Genomic DNA, 20,961 nt, shown 5'->3' with positions numbered 1-20,961 from the left:
GTAATTGCTGCGAAATCCGGGCGATAGTCATAAAAACTTTTTCTGCACAAACGCATGCAGTTGTTAATATAAAATGTGCTAGGTGAGACGATTGTGAAGGATGAGCACACCTATCACATTTCTGCTCTTTTTATCTTAAGTTTTTACTGAATTTTTTGGTTCTTTTTAAATTTGGTTGTATTGAGACGTGATAATATTAATATTAACATACAGCCATTCTTAAGAAAGATGTATTAGTACAAGAAACTGAGTGCTGTAGTTTTACTTGATTTTATTGGCAATTGTTGGCCCGCTACCGGGCGTACAAGCACTCGAATCAACAGCAGTGTCAACAAAAGATGGCGGCCTACACAAACTATTGAACTTGGATACCAGATAAATGGAGTGCCAGGAGCGTTCAAGTTGATTAAAGTGACGGTCCTAACTTAGGACTACGAGAGGAAGATCAGAATGACTATGATTCATTTGAAATATCCGCACAGACGCGGATTTTTCACTTGGGAAGAAATGGGGTAAGTTGCCAAGCAAGTAAGTTTGCCTAAGTCAAGTGTTTGCCAAGTATTGATCTTAGGATTCAGATTGAATCAATCAGTGCAACAGCGACAATCAGAAATCGATATTAAAGTTTTATGCGGTCTTGTCCACACTTTTAAATACTTTACTTCCTATTTTATTTGAAATATTTTGATGTTTAAATTTAGATGTAGAAACTTAGGTTAATTTACAATGTTGGAAAGTACAGTAAGGGAACCCTACCTTTGGCTTTGATCATGTTAGTATCGTGGAAATGTCTGCTCCTCTAAAGGTACATGTAGTGGAATAAAATGTTACCATCTTCAGAAGCTTCCTTTTCTACTCTCTGGTGAAAGTATTTCAAAATAAACATTCATAACAATATCTGCAAAGTCAAATACCAGACAGTTAGCGATGCATGAGTAAATGGATGCTGCAGTTTGACCATTGATTTTACAGTAAAATATTTTGTTGACATTCCCCATTTTTTTCTGACATGTAGGATAAAATTGTGAATTTCAGAACTTATGGTTTTACTGACAATGTTTATGTCAAAATATGATCATACATTTTATTGATTTTTTTAAAATCGATATTGATTTTTTAATTTTCAGATGTCTTGCCAGGTCTTTGGGGGTAAGTACGCTGCACAGATCATCAATATTTTCTATTCTTGAATACATCTAAAGATAGTATTAGAAACTGTACTGATATGATATACTTACAGCCTTGAGAAATCTTTTACTTTGTTAATAGACTCATAAACATGTAACTTTACTTCTGTTCTCAACATGTCTGTCACTGATAAGTATTAAATATTTAATTACAAATTTATTTGCAGACATATCTGCTCTTATGATCTTAATCATACCTTATTCACTGTAACCTTTCATTTATATTCAGACCTGAATTCCCTTGGCTGCCATTTGATTAACCATGCTTTGTATGAGCTATAGATTTCTGTAGTCAGTCCTCAAGGATGCTGCTGCAGTATCAAATATTTGTACATCATTTCCTGTCTATAGAAATGGAGTCAGAGTTTGCACTTGAACAAAAATCACTTGAAATAAAGAATGCCCAAACTGATTGAAAAATGACTTTAGATAAATATCTGAGTGACGTGGGAATATCAGTCTTGCTTCTGTTGAATGTTTAGAGAAAGGATTTGTAGTGTGGATTTATGTTTTCATTAGTTGGGGATGTTAGAAACTCTGCTGCTATCTCCTGTAGTTTAAATTTTAAAAAATGGAATAAAATACAGGGGCGGATCCAGAGTTATTTTCTGACAGTCTTCCAAATTATCTTTGTTGATCCATCCTCCTTTTTCTGACCGTCTTCCGACAGAAATAATTAGATACCCGTCAATGTAAACTTGAAAATCTGACCGTCTTCCGGAAGACCCAGAAGACCCCCTAAATCCGCCCCTGAAATATAGAAAAAATTAGCTAAAATAATCAAAAATAATCAAAAAATAATCAAAAAACAATTTCTGTAGGACTAACACACTGTATGAGATGGCTGGTTGTATACTTAAAAATATCAATTTTGTCTTTTACTTGCTATAAAAAATATATATATTTTGATGTTACATATACTTATCATCACAAAGGAAAGCCCTGGAAAGGACATACATATAACTTTATTTAGTAACTTTTTTTATATCAGCACAAAAATGAACTATTCTATATATTTATGTTTATTATTTTGTTCAAAGAATTCACTAATTACTTTTTCATTATCTTCCAGTTTCCAGACAATGTTTTCCGTAGTAATATTCCGGAAAATGAGGCAGTTAAGGATCTTGAAGGACTTACCATCCCGGTTAGTAAAACTTTTATGTTTTATGATTTAGTTGATATATTCATTATTATATTTACTGTACTAGTATTGAATTCATGTATATACATGTATATATATACTACTCTTCATAAATTAGTGAGCCAGCAAATGCCAAGTCATATATACACATTTACTGCTCAATGTCATGCATTATTATTATTATTATTATTATTATTATTATTATTATTATTATTATTATTATAAGTTAAGACAATACCATAAGGACCTGTGCACAGTTATTTTGCTTTACTTTGCAGTTAATTTGAACTTAACGTTTAGATGTTTCCACATGTAAAATATTTGTGCAATAATTGTTGTGATGACCTGAAAAGCACTCTGCCAGAAAACTCATTGTTATTAATTATTTATTAATTAACTAATTAATTAGCTAAATTCTCATTATTCATGAATAAACTATATTTTTGGAGCAGTTATAAGTGAAAATAATCAAACTGTCCCTATCTTGCGATGGTGAGAAATTCCTAGATTCAGATGGTGATCCAGTCAAAATCTAAACACTTCTGAGTTGGACGTTCCTAAAAATGTCATCAAAAACCAACTTTTTGAGTAATAGTGTTGACAATCAGACAAAACAAGGTGGTTACATATTTTCCTTGGCAGAGGTGATAATTTTGATGAAAATGCAAGGCACTAGCTTATATCCATTTACAGAAAAAATATGTTTACATTGATACTGATCAATATCTTTATCTCAGTTATTTTCATATTATGCTTAGTCTTCTCAGTTACATTATAGGATTTTTGTTCCCCCGGTCCTCATAAAATATATGCTATAGCTGTAGTCATGGACATTCTTGTAAATAAATAGATTGCTTTTTATTTAGTAGTAAATAATATACCAAGAGTCCCAGCTGCCAGTGTTATATTAACTGTGCCAGCCTTAATATAAACCCTAGTCTTTTTACCACTGGATTATGATTATTATTGTTCCCGTTTTGAATGAAATTCAAATGTGGAGCAGCGAGCTACATTCAGTTTGCTGGGAGACGCTTGATTAGAAAATAAACAAAGTTATAATTTATTGCTCATTTCTTTTCTTGCCAAGTAAACACGGGATTTATTCTCTGTATATTGGCAGCACCTGTAGGCATGTGTCACAGTTACAATTTAATTTCATTCATTAAAACCTGCCCTTTTGTGAGCTGCTTCTGTATCGGGTTGTAAAGTAAATGTTATTACAACAGATGCCTCAATAGAATATATGTGAAGGTTCAACACCCCTGTTTAGTTACCTTTACATTTTTAGAATAGAAAAATGCAATAAATGTTGACTAGTAATTTAAAACATTTATGTTCAACATTTTTTTTGCTAAATGTTGTTGCTTTTTTAAGCAGTTGCAAAAGTATTGGTGTTAATTCTGGTGGAAAATTTCACTGAAGAGCAAGATTTCACTGACAAATATGTATTCAAAAGAGTATATAACTTCCCCAGACTGGGTGTAGTTTTTTAAATACAACCACTTTGACTGACAGAAAGTAAATAAAAAACTGTACTTAAAACCAGACAGCTGTTACACCAGTTGATTTTACTCCTGGTTTATCCGTAAAAAGCCTTTGTATTATTTATGCTTGATAGTTTTGTGTATACTGTATTTTGAGTCTTTGCAGAAAATTACTTTCCTGAAGGAAATAGATATATAGCCATATACTGTTTTAGTGAACTTCTTCAATTTTCCTATGCAAAATATATCATTACTATAAGGGTAATTTTGAATTTGTATGATGCACTAGTAATAGTTTCAAATGTATTCTAGATGTTGTTGATGGGTTGCCATTCAATACCCAGGTATAGAACCCCAGGGACAGCCCCATCCCCAGGGATAACCCCACCTCCAAGGACAGCCCCATCCCCAGGGACAGCCCCACCCCCAGGTTTAGCCTACCCGCAGAGAACCCAGGGTCCTACTACTGTTGTTCTTCAACATAAAACATGATCATTATTTTTGCAAGTTAGATTCTCCAATAATAAGCTCTTTGTTAAAAAAATTTATTTCCAACTGCTCCAGGAGCACCAGGTATCTACTAGTATGTCACTGCCTGGGTCTTCACCGTTGATAATAAATGTCATAATTATTACAACATATGCCTTCATGCATGGCTATTTAAATGTATTGATGAAAAAATTTTTTATGTGAAGAAATAGAACCCCCATGTGCACTAAAATTCCATGGAGCCCCCAAATCTTCCTGTCAATCAGTTTCAAGTTTCTAATGGTTTAGCTAGAGGTAGCAGAAATAACAAATGAACCAGTGGATGGATACAAAGATGCATGGCAGGACAGGAAAAGATTATTCCAAAACCTTTGTCACAAATGTGTGAGGTTAAAAAGTGTAGATATTTATAAATGGCACCATTTTGATTTTGTCATCTTTATTTCAGGAATTCCACAGAATGATAGACTACAAATACTTTGTGAAAGCATTGCACAGGACCTTCAACATGCACACAGCTGACTGGAACCAGTGTGTAGTAAAGAGAGCTGTGAGGCTGTTAGACTATCATGCTCTCAGGTATGTACTAGTACCCCCCCCCCCCCCCCCACACACACACACATACACACACACACACACACACACACAGCAGACTGGAACCAATGTGTAGTAAAGAGAGCTGTGAGATTGTTAGACTATCATGCTCTCAGGTATGTACACCCCTCTCCCCCCCCCCCCCCTCCCCGTCACACACATGCATCCACGCATGCACACACACGTACACAAAAGCCAGCAGAATGATGATGTCAATTCCGAACTAAAATTCTCTTTGGACGCTTGAATCCATCATGTATACTGGACAGAACAGTAGCGTGCACAGCATTAGCCAAAAAAAAAAAAAAAAAAAACTCTGGAATTCTAGTGAAAAATCTCAGTGTAACCCTGGTAAAGGGCAGGATATAGAAATGTTTGACATTCAGGAGTAACCGGGTGATACAGACTGATGCTGTTTACACTGCCACTGATTAGAGATTTTTGTCAAGATAATTATATAGACATTTATTTTTTATATATTCGATAATGATTTGAACCTGGTATAACACCAATTTTTCATGTTTAGTATATTATACCTGGAGTTAGTTATGGTAGTTTTCTCACACAGCCCTGACTTATGTCTTTGTCATTGAGCTCTCAATTAATTTGATTTACTTCATTTTAATCCTCTTAAACTAAATTGAAAGTTCTGATAAAATGAACTGATTTATGAAGTAGATTATTTTCATACCAGATATATAAATTATACAATGTAGTTACTAGTACTTTTGTTAGATTTCTCACACAGGCCTGACTTGGGTATTAATCATTGATCTCTAAATTAATTTGATTTACCTCACCTTAATCCCCTTAAACTAAATTAAAAGTTCTGATAAAATAAACTGATTTATGAAGTAGAATAGATTCAGTGAACAGACCTCTAAAGAAATCCTGCAGAGTGATGCCCCCATATATAAAGAATAATGACGATGTTATAAATGAAAATTATCAAACACAAACCGAAATACTTTCATACCACTAGCTTACGGCCAACCGATGAATAGGGAGGGGGGTTGATCTACCTGACATTCGTAAGAAGGTCCTGGCCCCTATACCACGTAGCAGTCACTGGGTGTCAACATCTACTCATATCAGTCTGATGAAGGCCTTCGTCCAGGTTGACCGTAAGCTAATGGTGTGAAAGTTTTTCGGCTTGTGTTTGATAATTTCATTTATGATCCAACTACCAAGCTAATGAACAGTTTTGCTCAATGACGATGTTATTTTGTTCAGCTTTGAAGAGCTGCAGGATGTAAGGATAGCCTACCAGGTATACGAAGCAGGAGACATGAAGGGAATACTGGTAGATGAACACATTGTGCTCAGGGCATTGAAGGTAAGCTATGAACATGGAAGAATAATTAGAATAATTACTGAATGGTTCTAAAGGAAGTCAATGGATTGTAGTTGTCACTTGTTGAGGAGTGAGGTTTTATATCCTCAGCTACAATGTATGATATAAAGTTCTTTGTTTTGCTATTACAGATATAGATTTGACATTGTACATATACATTTGTATGTGGCCAATTGTTGTGCTTTATCCCATGCATGCACACACACACACACATGCACACAGATGCACACATGCACACACACACACACATACACAATAGCTTCCTTGTGAATTCACCCTAAGACCCTAGTATCTTGAGGGACTGGTAGGCAGAGAGGTTTATCACACTGACTGCCACAGTGGAAGTACAGTTGTGTATATAAACTAAGCACCAGTCATGGCTGGCTGTACAGTTTGTGTATACAGTCATGTGGACAAAGAAACCATTTACAACTTTTCTCCTGAAAAAACACTTTAAAATTCATTGCTGTAAGGCCGTCTTGGATACGTGTTTGAAGTGCTATAATATGGACACTGTTCTTGTTGTCATAGAGGGATAAAAAGGCATTGTAAGACAGGAGTGGCTGAGGGAAGGTGTTTTGTGTTAAGAGGGGTGGTTAATTCACTGTATATAACAAGTGAACCTGGTAATCCTCCATTCATTCCACCACTAATGTAGTTCTGTTTATTATTATTATTATTATTATTATTATTATTATTATTATTATTATTATTATTATTGAACTTTATTTATTGGTGGTAAAAACTGGTAAATATATAATTTTTATCCTCCACATGGCCCTCTTTATAACAGATTAGACAGAATTACTAACATTTACAGAAAAAAGCAAAAAAAAAAGAAAAAAAAAAACAGAAAAATAATTAAAGCAAAAAAAAATGTTTTGCTATGAACACTTCCACTTTTATAATATTATATGCAGGAATATTTACAATTTCAAGAAAAGTGGGAAAAAAGTAAAAGCAGGAAATATATGTTTGGTTATGAACTATTTATTCATTTTGATTGGGGATGTGTTATTTTCCAGATGTGTGGTCGTGTAATAGCCCCACTGAAGATGATGCAGAGGTTAAAACACATGAGTCAGAACTTTGACGAAAACGGTAGGATGCAACTCTACGAGTTTCTAGACCTCATTTTGTGGTAAGTGGATTACTCTGCATTTCTATTTATTATTGATCTCCTCTTCATCATGTAAAAACATATATTTATTGGTTTTCTTGTTAATATTTTGTTCCAAGATGTGTGCTGTATATTTATTTCTTTATTTCAGTAGGCTTTGTTGCCTACAAGTACATTTTACTGTGTATTATTATGTATTTGCGAAAATTCATTTAAGATGGTTTGTCCATCCTAATGCTTAAAACTCAAACCAAACAATTTTTAACAAATCACTGACACTTGAAAAATTATTTTCATTTTTCTTTATATAATTTGTTATTCATTGTCAGGTGTGACTTGTATAAAGATGTCCAAGTAGAGAGACCAAGCAAAGTAGAAGCTACTGGTAAAACTAAATATGGACTTTATAAGGTATTGATCTATTTTCCATACATAAACAACTATTTTATTTTCACTCACTGTTGTGTCTGTATATTTAGCAATAATCAGAGAACGGCAAGCTGTGCACATTTCTTACTGTCTCAATGATCCAAAACTTTTTGTATTTTTAATTCTTGCAAAAGGTCCCTGCAGGGCTGCTAAAGTCAAGATCAAAAAGGGGTCTGACCAGGTTAATTGTTTAGCACTTATTTAATTTTCAGAATTTATTGTGGCCTTTTCAGTGTGACATCATTTGAGTGAAGAGAAAGGCATTGTATTGTGGATTTTTAAAGTCACACTGTTCAGTTAACAAAATAGATGGACAGAAATGATCATTTTTAACAAAGTTATTAATAGCATTGATAAATCAATTAAACAAATCTGCCACCAGAAAAATGAAATGTTGTAGGAGAAGAACAAAAAAGTATAGATCTTGCCCTAAGGGCTACAAATATCCCAGAAAACTAGAATCTGATCAAACACTTTATTCATCACAAAAAAGCTCCACAAGTCAGGTAGATGAAATGCATTAGTATGGATGTAAGTGTCAAAGTAAGTTTCCAGTTCTTTAGAATACCAATCACAGCACTATCCAGTTAGTAACAAAATCCAGAAAGCAAACATTGACATTATTGATTAAGGGCATTGCCTGTCCCTGCAAGTGATAGTGAAAACAAAGCTCTGCAAACAGAACTGGAGCTAGTAGATCTTCAGGTAACAAGCAGCGGCTTGCTCCATCAGGCGAGTTGTACTTACAGACAAGTGCTGTTTAGTATTAGTTTTATATCATCTAAAGTGTCGCCCACTAGTTGAAGCAGGTTTGGGTGTACAGTAGATGTATCAGCTTGCTGAGGGTGTAGGGCTTTAGGTTTCTATTAAGTAAGAATTTTAGTATTAATATCATCATTATTTTGTCTCTATGTTAACTTATTGATATAACTCTTTTTCATCTGATCATGTTTTGTATATAATTTTGAAAAATTAGAGAAGTATTTTGGAAGACTTGCTTATATATATCATTGTTTGCATTTTCAATTTGATATAAAGGAACATTGTACTAGTAGTAGTACTTGTTTTAAAAAATGTCTGTATAACACAAGAATTGAAGAAATAAGATGTACCAAGCTGTGAACATTTCTCTCCTTCAGTTGGATGATTTTGAAGACTTGCTGCACCACCAGGATGAAGTCATAGCAACACATCTTAACCAGAATTACTTGAATGAGGAATGGGATTTTGGAAAAGAAATCATCAAGTCGTTAAAACAAAGCCGAGAGCCCCCTGTGAAAGCCACGGATAAACGCAAGCAAATGGTAAGGTTTTTGTTTGGGAAGTAGCACAGTTGTATAAAATGGAGAAAGAAGGAGTAAAATTTCAGTTGTGACATCTTTTTTCAGATAAAAGATAATAAAGGGTGGATATCCCAAATATGTATCGATAATATATCAGCTAAGATGACTTTTCATATCTTTTACTTTTTAAGATAGACCACCCAATATGACACTAGAAAGACAACTCTTTGTAGCTTGTATTCTGGAGATATCTTTTCTCAATTTAAAAGGTAAAATTCCACAAAGGCAAATACCAGCACCTGAAGTCAGAAGTAGTGAACGCTCAGAAGCGTGTGTATCATGCCAAGGCAGGGTACGTGCGACCACGCCCTATCTCTGCCCCTGACTTGGAGATGTATGACCGCGTTGACCCCACCATGGTAGCACCCAGTAACGACATCAGACCACAGACTGTCTACGAAACCCTGGAACAGATGAAGAAGGCCAGAGCTAAGAAAACTGAAAGTAAGGAAATTAAAATATAGAACAGAGATTAAGGAAATTAAGATTTTAAACAGTTATTTAAAATGTAGGTTAGGAAATAAAGATTTTAAACAGAAAATGATCTGAGTTATTTAACAGTTCTGGTAGAAAGTTAAGTTGAGTAAGTGTGTTTGTAACAAATTTGCATATCATATTTATAATAAAAGATGCATGATTTTTCAATATTATTTGTTTCCTGTGAATAAAAGAAATGAAACATACTTATCAGATTTTCATTGTTTGTGTCAACTTGAGCTTGAACAGATTCCAAATTGGTCACAAATAGTATGTGATATAAATCTCTGGTTATCATTGATGTAGAATAAAGAAATTGTGTTTGATTTGTAGCTGACAGTGCTGAAAGGCGTCCTTTGAAAGTAGACACCTACGTGAGGCCTCATCCCTCCATGACTGTGACAGATAAAGACATCAAAGACACCGAGAATCTCATTCAGAGTCTACAGTTTGAAATGGAGACTCTGGTGCGGAACTTAGCTATTTGTTAATTCTTAGAATGTTTAGAATAAATTTATAAGACTTTGATTTGTCTAAACTTTATATATTTATGAAAAAGTAAATGAGTAAACAGTTCCATTTTAACATTTACTGATTTTAAATCTGAAATATTTTCAAAGGTGCATTGACACACATGGCAATATCCCATATGTCATTTCAGGAGAATCGTTATCAACATTTAGTGGACACAGATCTGGACTACCTTATGCCAGGCTACAGAGAGAGGCTGGAAGAAAAACAAAAACCAGGTAACAACTGTCTCTTACACTCAGCTTTGTATCTGCATTATTTTTATTATTATTTTTTTTTTTTCACATTAAAAAGCATTCCCACTGCATTTGGTTATGAAATGGACTTGTGACAAGAAATGTAAAACTGAGTTCAGTAAGACACTACAACGGCCTTGTCTCAGTGATAACAAACCAAAAAGTGAAGTCAAAATAATCTAAATAAATCCTGATACGTTACTTAGTTATTATAATTGATTAACAATTTATCCACTTTTTCAGAACCACCTCCTCCACCCACCAAAAAACCAAAGGTGAAGAAAAAGAAGCCACCGTCAGAACAGTTCCTCCGCAAGATGGCGTACACAGATGTGGGCATCCTCCCGTCTCATGCCAGGGCCTGTGATGCCAGGTATGGAGTATATCTACATATTGTATTGTTAATAAGATGGCATATACAGATGTGGGCATCCTCCCGTCTCATGCCAGGGCCTGTGATGCCAGGTATGGAGTATATCTACATATTGTATTGTTAATAAGATGGCATATACAGATGTCGGCATCCTCCCGTCTCATGCCAGGGCCTGTGATGCCAGGTATGGAGTATATCTACATATTGTATTGTTAATAAGATGGCATATACAGATGTCGGCATCCTCCCGTCTCATGCCAGGGCCTGTGATGCCAGGTATGGAGTATATCTACATATTGTATTGTTAATAAGATGGCATATACAGATGTGGGCATCCTCCCGTCTCATGCCAGGGCCTGTGATGCCAGGTATGGAGTATGCCAGAAATGCCCGCATGGTGCCAGGCCCCCATTTAACAGACCTGACCAAATATTGTCTGAAAAAGACTGAACATTTTATACTAAGATGTAAATTTTATCTTTGGCATCTGTGAAATCATGAAAATTTAATCTTCCCCTAGATGTGTCATTTGACAAAGTATGAAACATAATTCAGCACTAAGACGTCTAATTTTGATGATATACTATTGAAGACAATACACCACAGGTAAAAAAATTACATGTCACTTCAGTTCTTACATGTCAGTTCTTTTGATGTAACATGGGTGAAAGTTTTCAGGATTATGCCTGATTTCAAGATTTCAAGTCTTCATTTTAATCATTTTTTTCATATGGTCTTAATGTGATGAGAAATTGCAAGCTATGTTTTCAGGATTTTTAGTTTTTACAACTTTCACCCATGGAACTACAGTACTCTTCCTATTTCTTGATATTAAATATTTTATTACTTTCAGATTCAGAGGTTGGCACAAGGTGAGGACCCAAGCAGGCACCCACTAAATCTTATCAAATATTTTATTACTTTCAGATTTAGAGGTTGGCACAAGGTGAGGACCCAAGCAGGCACCCACTACATCTTGTCAAGTCCGTCCTATGAGAAATCCCCGCGCGGACTGCTCCACAGGAAACTCCATGAAAGTGCAATGAGGGAAATACGCCACATCAGAGGAGAAGCTGTGTATCGCCATTCAAAACGATCTGAAGTGAAGCCTGAAATTACCCGCGAGAAGACCATGCTCGGATCACAGAAGTTTCAGTCTGAGGACTCGGACTCGGAGATTTTGCCCACTGACCAGCATGCTCAGGTCAGCTCTGGTCAGACCACGTCTGGAGAGAGTGGCTACCGGACCAAGTCACCCAGTGTAGTGGACACTGCCTCCGAGTCCTCGGTCAGTTTCAGTGACTTCAACATGTATGGAGAGGTCTTGGATGACAGGAAGAAGACCGAGGAAGAAGCTGGGGAGATGGGGGACATAGCAGAGAGAGGCTTCGTATCTCACACAGATGTGGACAGAGTAGATACTGGTGTACACAAACTCAGGGAAAAAGTTGATGGTACAGGAAGTACTGATAGGGAAAAACTGCTCATTGTGAAACTGGACAGAGACAAATTAATTCACAAGGCAGAGAGGGAAAAATCTCAGCATAAGAAAGAATATGAACAGTTTGAAAGACAAGAAAGATCCTCCCCAGTAAAAACAGACAAGGAAAGACCAGTCCATCAACCACCTGCCAAACCCAGGGCCGAGTTGCCTGTTGGAGAATTTGTATATGGAAAACCAAAAATTATCGAAATGAGCAAAATGGGAAAGGTATCAGTTCTAGAAAATATATTAGAAGTCGATGATGATTTTACGACTGTAGAAACTAAATCACATGCTACATCAAGAGATACAGAGATGGAGAGTTCAGCACACCCAGTTTCTTACCCTAGACCAGTGAAGAGTTCTAGTACTGATGAGAGGAAATCTAAAGAAACCCACGTAGCATTCAGCCAGACCAGCCCCAGTCATAGGGGAGAGTCAGTCAGTCAAGCCACATGGAGAGACTTTCACTCACAAACTACCATTAGAGAACTTCAGAGTGGGAAAGCATCCAGAGATAGCGGGCTGCCTTCATCTCTGTCTTATGACAGCTATCACAGACCTTCTACTGTAGCTCAAGGTAGTGGCCGCCAGCAAAGTGGAATGACCAGGGAATTGCTTTCATCCTTTTCCACTGACAGGCCTTCTACGGTGTCTCAAAAAACCAGGCAGCCAAGTGGACCTACCAGTAGAGAAAGAACTAGTGGAATGGAAGTGACAAAAAGTGTGGACAGTGGGCGAAGCACAACCATGACAAACCATAAGTCAGTGAGCAAGAGCCATGACAGACACAGCGTGGCGTCCAGTCACGTCAGCTCAAAGGTCACATCGAGATTGCTCAGACGTGCAGAAGGGATGGTCTCTGCTGAGTTGAGAACTAGGCTGCTCAAAAGTGCCAGTGATAGGAGCTCCCAGGAGTAATGTAGTTTGTATTTATAATTAATATATTCCCATCAACACCTGTATTAAGCTCAGATGATTGGTATATAACAGAAGAGTGAGATAGGCCATTATTCTCACTAATTACATCACTAATAAGGCACATCTAGTCCAATGCACACAAAAAGAAAAACTGTTGATATTATTTTTAAAATTTATTTCTGTGATAACAGTTACAATTGATGGTAAAATCACCATTTCATTTTTTTTTTTTTCAGTTTATTTTTGTGCTCATAAGTGTAACTTTAAAGTTTGTCTGATATTATTAGCAGTAAAATGAGTATATCTGTTGTTGATCTGCTGTCCAGTGAACAAAGGGATTAGATCATCAAATATAAGCAAAATGCTCATAGACTGGGTTCCCATACCTAGATCGATCTAACAGGATCGGTCCATCTCCATGGGGTTTCTCGCTAAATTGCTTTCAGCTTTAGTGGCTAAGATGTCTGGCACGCCCACTGAAGTTGCTAAACGATAGTCATTACCCCCTTACAGCTTCAGTAGGTGTGACAGGCATCAAAGCTGGTTAAGTTAATTGCAATTTAGCGAGAAACCCCTTGGAGATAGTTCGATCCATAGTTAGTATGATAGGGTCTTGGAATGGTCTCATAGAGAAGAAGCTCAGACAGCATGACAATACTCCTCATGCTGAAGTACTTTGTTAACTTCAACCACTGTAAGTTCCAACACGTGCTGCCCTGTAAAAGGATAACTGTTTGTGTCTTAATTAATCTCTTTAAAGTGCTTTGATGAATTCAGATAAGTCACATTTTGTCTTGTGTATGCAGATATGTGGTTTGACCTATTTTACTGTACAAGGTATCAATAATGTCACTGACCTTCCAGATGTTAGGAACAGTAGATTGCTATGACAAATTGAGCAATTACAAATGACAGAATGCTGCAATGATACTTCTGGGTTTTATTTCATTGTTGTAGTGTTATCCTAAAACACTGGTTCTACCAAACTCTATGCAATTTGCCATGGTAATAGTTATAAACATGGAGCATTTGCATGTTATGGTGCATGAACTTCACAGGAATGTACAAGTATTGTAATAAACCAAATGTAATATGATGTGTTCCATTCTGCTGTGGACAATGTCATACATGTAACATAGGGAAAATGTTTAGAACCAAATATTCAAGTGTATAAGTGTAGTAGTTCATAAAGTTTATTTAGCTTTATTTTGCCTTTGTTATTTGGGATTTGTCCACTCAAGTTTGCTCAATATTATTTTCTTAAAACTCATTAATAAGAGGCAGAATTTGCAAATTGCCATATACTTAAAAGATATGACTGGTAAAATAGCAATTTAAGTTTTACAGTCTCTAAGTAAGGGTGTCTTCATGTTTCAGTTGTGTACTGATTAATTTTATCGTTTATTCCTCCAACATGGCATATATTGTCATATGATAACATGATTGACACATAATTTTTCAGAGGGATGATGAGTATTCATGTTCAGTCAAGGAATATTTTTAGCTTAAGTGTTGACAAATGTTAATGTTTTCAAAAAGCATAGGAAGCTTATTATTTGTACTGTGTGAAACAGTTTTAGTTCTTTTGTCACTTTCCCCTCCTTGTTCCCAGAGGTAATGTTATTGTATTCTTTCAAATTGCATTGTCCACATATTCACTTGAATGTTTTGCAGATGCCTATTTCTAAACATAATTACATGGCATATTAAAGCCATGCAGTAGTCATTTATTACAAAAATGGTTTCAGTTTGATTCAGAAAACTTACTTTCTATGTCTTTAAGCTACCATACAACATTTTTTAGCCATCAGTTAAAACGCATGTTAGCACAAGTCTAGCTACAGTAATAACAATGTTTATGCCTTAAATTATGCACAATAATAGACCACAGTACGCTCATTAAGAACAGACCATTGCCCATATATCTCAAATTCATTGTTTAAAGAATTGCAATTATGGTCATTACTTGTGCCGTGTGATATTTACATAAAGTTTCCTGCTGCGTTCAGCATTCATTTCAACATTGTGTTGCCAGAGCATTATGTTAAGTAATTTTTTTGTTTTCAGTAATATTATGTTAAGTGTCAGCTTAGTGATTGTTTATGGAAAATGTCAGAAATCGCACAAAATACGTTATTAAGATTTGACAGAAAAAGAGGAAGTTGGGTCAGTGCTACAGAAATGGAAGAGAAGTTAGATAACAAAAGTAATTTTATCAGTTTTGTTTTTTTTTTTTTTTTAGACAGAAGTAACATTCTGTGTTTTTATTCAACTTACCAGTAATCTGTCGTTCAAGTTTCTAAGAGAATCTCAGTAGGTTTGTTTTATTTATTTTCATCTAACATATAGTGATATGACTATCTCTATATGGATTTTACATGTAAATATTTTAATGTAAATATTTAAATCTTTTATTGGAGATTCATTCATTCATTCTACATTTGTACTTGTTATGAGAATCAGAGACCTCTTTGAGAACAGGGGACTAACAGATCCACGGATCAAATATGGCTGTCCAACTTGAATGCTTGTTGCGTAATCCCCGTGGGGAATTTATTCAGTGTCTAATCCTGAATTAAGCAGCAAGCTTTTTAGTAGGTCACCATATTTGATCTGCAGATCTTTAAGTCCACTGTTCTCAATGCGCTCAGAGGGTTTCTATGTCAATTGTGTTAGGTGTTCCAGTAACTGAACACATTGTGCTGTCCAACCCATGACTTGTTAACACTGCTCAAAACTGTTACACTTCATGTGATAATATGTTCTTGTTGATGAAATTCATTTGTAGATATTGAAATTTGTTTGTTTGACTTTAATCATGTTTAAGTCTTTCAGGTCTACATTCCAGAATTGTTGTGTTTAATGTTTGGTATTTTACTTTTCAAACAAGTGAATAAAAATATTTGCTTCAATAAATTGGAATCTTCTTTTAAATGTGACTTAGGCTATTCACAAGTCATTTGGAGGAGGAATAAATTATGTTAATTTGTAGAGATTCCTTATCAGATGCAATATCAAATAATTATACAATTAAGTTTTTGACTATACAAGAAACAACATAATACGATATGAACTGTTAAAAAACAATGCATTCTTTTATCTTTGGAAAATGTTGTTGGTGATATTACCCGTTACATATCTATAAATTGATGTATTATTTGAGTATTATTTCCACTGGTATTTGTGGAACTGGTACACCTGCCTCCTCTGTACATATTAACCAGGTCAGCAGGTGCAGGATCAGGTGGTCTGTCAGGTAAATCTGAGCTGTTCACACAATATTCTATATACAGCCTTGATACAGCTTACAGTAAAAAATTCCACAATTTGAATGAACTCTTGTAAATCTGATACAGTTGAAACAAAATTTTTTATGTAATCTTATGAACTCCCTTTTTTAGCTTGTATTTGTTATTTATTTGGAAATTTGCTTCTGACTAACATATTAGTCAAGTCTATCACTATCACTATTTCTAAGAAAATTTAAGAGTTGTCCCTTGGTCCAGTTAAGGTCCCAATGCTGACCTGCTAACATGTGTACTTAAGGTCTTCCTCTAGTACGTGTAACACAAATTCCAACCTGTTTATCTCCACACACTGGATTCCTGAAAGATTTGTGATGCAAGTACTTTTACAGTATGAAATAGTTGAGTTGTGTAGCTATATATTTCATTTTGATTTTTCAAAAATCTTTATTTGTTTCACTTTTTTTCTTTGTGTGTGTGTGCTAAAAAAACATGTTGCTAACTCAGTTGTAAATCAGGCATCTAATTTTTCTCTCCATCTCATTTGTAAACCAAATGACTTTGGCATTGAATAAAAACCAGCATTAAGTTTACAACAGAATAGAGAATGTATTTGCATACAGCCAGTTAATTGGTTATTGGCAATTTATTGAATATAAAAAATTAGTTCCAGCAAAACCGTGGAACCACATAACAGTAACATTTTGTCACAGTTATGTTTTGTAAATACCATTAAAATACTTGACATATTTCAAGGACATCAATAATGGGAGGCTTTATCATGCAAACAATATTTCCCCAAAATGAGACTCAAGTCAAAAGAAAAGCTTCCATCATTTAAAACATTTCAGAAATGACAAATCAATTGCTAGCTCTCAGGTTAGCTGAGGCCAGACACTTCAGCAGCACAAAGGAATATTTCTATATTTGTACAAGAACCTTTCTTTATTCTTCCCTACTGGAACAGAGGACCAGAAATAAAACAGAGTTGTTTCAGCATATGGATCCAGAATCAATGACAAATGATTTATAGACAGTTTTATGTGAAAAAACGGCCTCCTAACAACTCTCTATGGGATCAATGGGCTCCTTAATGTGTTACATGAAAGGGTCAGCCCGGTACCTTCATGCCATTGGTCTTAATTGGTATTAAGTAAATGGCATTCTCAAACAAGATATGGATTAAATGTACAGGAGTTGCTGAACCAGACTGTTTGGCTCTTTCCTGCCTCAAAAAACCCAAACAACCAAATAACTTGGCAGCAGGAATGCTTGCATCCATTACTAAATATTACGAACGAGAATGTCTATTCACTGATAATATTTTTTGTTTTATAGTTCATAAAAAATATATTGCGTACATGTTTTAAAAACTCTGACAGCATATCTAAGATATTTTTCACAATGCTTTTTCTAGATTCTCTTTTTAGATTATCATTATTTCTTTATTTGTGCAGCATGGCACTTGGCAACTTTGCAATACTAGACAAAGGGGTGAATAAACAAAATACCCTCTCTTTCAATTATGAGAAAAATAATCGGCATATTTCTATTAGTAATAGGGAGATATGGTTAACTTTCCATGGAATAAAAAGCACAAAAAATTAAATCAAAATTACGTACTGTAAATTGAGCAATTGGAGCATGCTAATATTTTCCATGGTTCAGAATTAAGAGCAAGTTCAGATTAGAAACATACATACTAAGTATATAACACTATATTAACATGTAAATAAAGTAAAACATATCAAAATGGCAACAAAGAAAATGGTTTAAAATCAATTCTTAATCAAAATACTTTGGATAACATTGCTATTGCTCTTGTTAAAAATTTCCTTATTTATTTATTTATTTATTTATTTATTTATTTATTTTATACAGGTCCCCAAACAGTTTAAACAGTCTTAAGTTAAAAGAAAGGGGATTAACACAAATTGACATAACATACTGATTGTTGATACCCTTTCATTGTAAAATTACACTCCACAAGTTTTTTTTTTTATTTCATTCAATGATCAAAAATAACCTAGAGATTTATCTTCTAGCACCTTCCCTTCTTAATCCTGTTTAAATTAATTTATTAATTTTTATAAAATATTAATATTCTAGTCATTCTTATGATAAACAAATTTCAATTGATATAAACAGGTGGCAAATCTGAGCAACTTTCTCGTCAATTTGGCCTTGTCTGCCAATTGTAGATAGTCTCGAACGCTTGGCAATTTTTTATCCTCGTGCAAATCCCTCTGCAAACCCAAGACCCGCAGGGGAACAAACAAAAATATCTTAGGGGTCCCCAAAATAATAGATATCAAAGTTGGACCCAAATTTCTTCAGAACTAACTTTGAACAGCGTTCGGTGCACGTGAAAATCAAGTCTTCTGGCAGATTTCGATTTTTCTAAATGGTTTGATGTGGCATTGATGTATTTCAGTGTCGGTTGACCAGACGTTATTCTTTTATAAATTTGCCATTCTGGTACCAGGTATTTGACTGCTTGGTTATCCCTTGTTTTTCTTTCTGGTAATTAGCCCTGTATTATATTACATTGTGAGTACATCTCAGGTAAAGCTCTCAGTTGTCATTCAACCAGTCGTAGCCAGCTGAGGCGCAGTGTTTGCACATCTTTTATTATGCCACTCTTCCTTCTTTTTCTTTTTTTCCGAAGACCATTTTCACATATAAAAGCATCCAATTGATGCCAAAATTTTTACAGAGGCGTTTACTATTTGCATCATATTTTACAAGTTTTCTCTGAAATTCTTTTCGGCACTTTCTATCTTAGAATGGCTAATGATATTTGAATAATCTTGTAAATAAGATGCGTGGTTAAAGAATTATAGATAAATTGGAAGCCAAAAAAAAAAAAAAAAAAAACACACACACACACACATCATTGCCAATGACCCGGCAACAAATTATGTTAATTTGTGTGCGTGCGTCAAGTGCGTGTGTGCATGAATAACAATGCTTGAGATAAAAAGGTACCTTCTTTACACAAAAATGTTAAAAATCCTTAGAAAGTTGGGGGAGGGACTGATGAACCATCTTTGATGCCCTTGTCTAAGGGGATGTCATTTATTCAGGTGGGGCAAGAGATGCCTGTTCATTCATTACATACATTTCTCACTTTCTTCCTTAGTTAAAATATTTGTCTCATTAATACATACTTGACTAAATGTTTAGAGTAAAATTATATATGCCTTAATACCAATCGTTATCACGAGCCACATTATTCAATCATGTAGATTGAAAATAAAACGTGAAGCCCAGTCAGGCCAACACCAGGTCTCAGGAATCCCCACCATCCATATAAGGTAAGGTCACTTGATATAAATAGCACGCGGCTGAAGGGGAATCCCTCCGTGACGTCACTGTGTCTCGGGTTAGGATTCTCCTACGTGACATGATGCATGGATACCTTGCGCAGCACATGTTCGGCTGATATGTTGGAATAAAATCTACTTGGGTCGCGCTGTAAGTCACATATCACTGCTACACACACCCGGGCGATGATTAGGGAGTCTCCTGTGTTGTTTTAAAGCTTTTTTGTCAAATTTAAACTCTGCAAAACACAAGCAACAAGGTGACCTTGCAGCGGTTCGGCAGCGTCGCCAGTTTGACAGTGACGGGTGCAGAAAAGTAACAAAGTAAGTTGTTAAAACATGGACTCATTTCGTGAATTGGCAAGGTCAGCGTCAAACAATAGTACCGGAACCATCACATGAATCATATTAAACATTAAACAATATCTCATTAAACATAATTAATTCTCGTTCCCAAGGGACATTTTATTTCGTGAAGTACAATGTATCCAAATTAGGTGCCAGTTATTTCAACTACCATTACCATACATTATTACATACTGTAAGAAAGAAGGGGATGCTTAATTAATGCGAAATTTGGGGGTTATTATTACTTTTCTTACTTTGATATAATAATAACGTAAGCAGCTTTTTGTACTTACTGTTAAGAATGATAAATGAAGGCAGTGTCCTTGTGTAGAAGCACTTGTAGTGGAAATAATGAAATAAATCAGCAGATTAACCAGAATTTTGGTATGTGTAACCCCCCACCACCATTTTATTAAATGAATGACATATTTTAGACCAACACATTCTAATATTTGCTTTTCTAATTATTTATGTATAGTAAAAATGAATGTAAAATTGCATAATTCATCTGGTAATTGTGTATTTTGGAATTCAAATTTTTCTTTCAGGAAATAGACAAAGCAATGTGGTGTTCACTGTCTGTAACTTTACTGCCTAATTTTGAATAATTACAGTAATAAATACTGCTCAGACTGCTGGAGGAACAATCTGACTGCTTCAGTTATCTCTCCCTTCCCTTGTATTAATGATTAAACTATATATCTATACTGATAACGTGGGGATCCTCTTCAACAGGACTTTAGGGTTCAAAAGTCCAATGATTCATTGGACTACGAAAATGCAACTGGTTAAAAAAAATCTCACATAACTGGTTTAAAGGTCAACTGCTGTAATTCTTGCTTTAAAAAATAATATGAAAGTCCATTGGTCAGAAGAT

General features: G+C 35.0%; 1 protein-coding gene across 2 annotated transcripts; it reads left to right on the top strand.

Moving 5' to 3' along the window:
* Positions 1–224: 224 nt before the first annotated feature.
* Positions 225–16,081, top strand: LOC106174045 (uncharacterized). 2 transcript variants are annotated; one of them, XM_087000280.1, is made up of 14 exons: positions 225–512; positions 1,128–1,149; positions 2,260–2,334; positions 4,753–4,859; positions 4,991–5,014; positions 6,132–6,234; positions 7,278–7,393; positions 7,702–7,783; positions 8,941–9,105; positions 9,354–9,588; positions 9,955–10,088; positions 10,283–10,370; positions 10,632–10,761; positions 11,689–16,081. In XM_087000280.1, the coding sequence occupies exons 1-14, from the start codon at positions 451–453 to the stop codon at positions 13,163–13,165; spliced, it is 2,820 nt and encodes a 939-aa protein (XP_086856406.1). In that variant the 5' UTR covers positions 225–450; the 3' UTR covers positions 13,166–16,081. The 2 variants fall into 2 exon arrangements, with proteins under 2 accessions (XP_086856406.1, XP_013410875.2); XM_013555421.2 differs by lacking the exon at positions 4,991–5,014 and having other exon boundaries at positions 226–512; positions 4,753–4,883.
* The last annotated feature ends 4,880 nt before the right edge of the window (positions 16,082–20,961 follow it).

The sequence above is a fragment of the Lingula anatina genome, chromosome 1 (assembly GCF_051362555.1).
Source record: "Lingula anatina isolate TDL-2025a chromosome 1, LinAna3.0, whole genome shotgun sequence".
Taxonomy (NCBI): domain Eukaryota; kingdom Metazoa; phylum Brachiopoda; class Lingulata; order Lingulida; family Lingulidae; genus Lingula; species Lingula anatina.
Note: the sequence above shows the minus strand (reverse complement) of the source record. Positions and strands in the feature narration are given on the sequence as shown.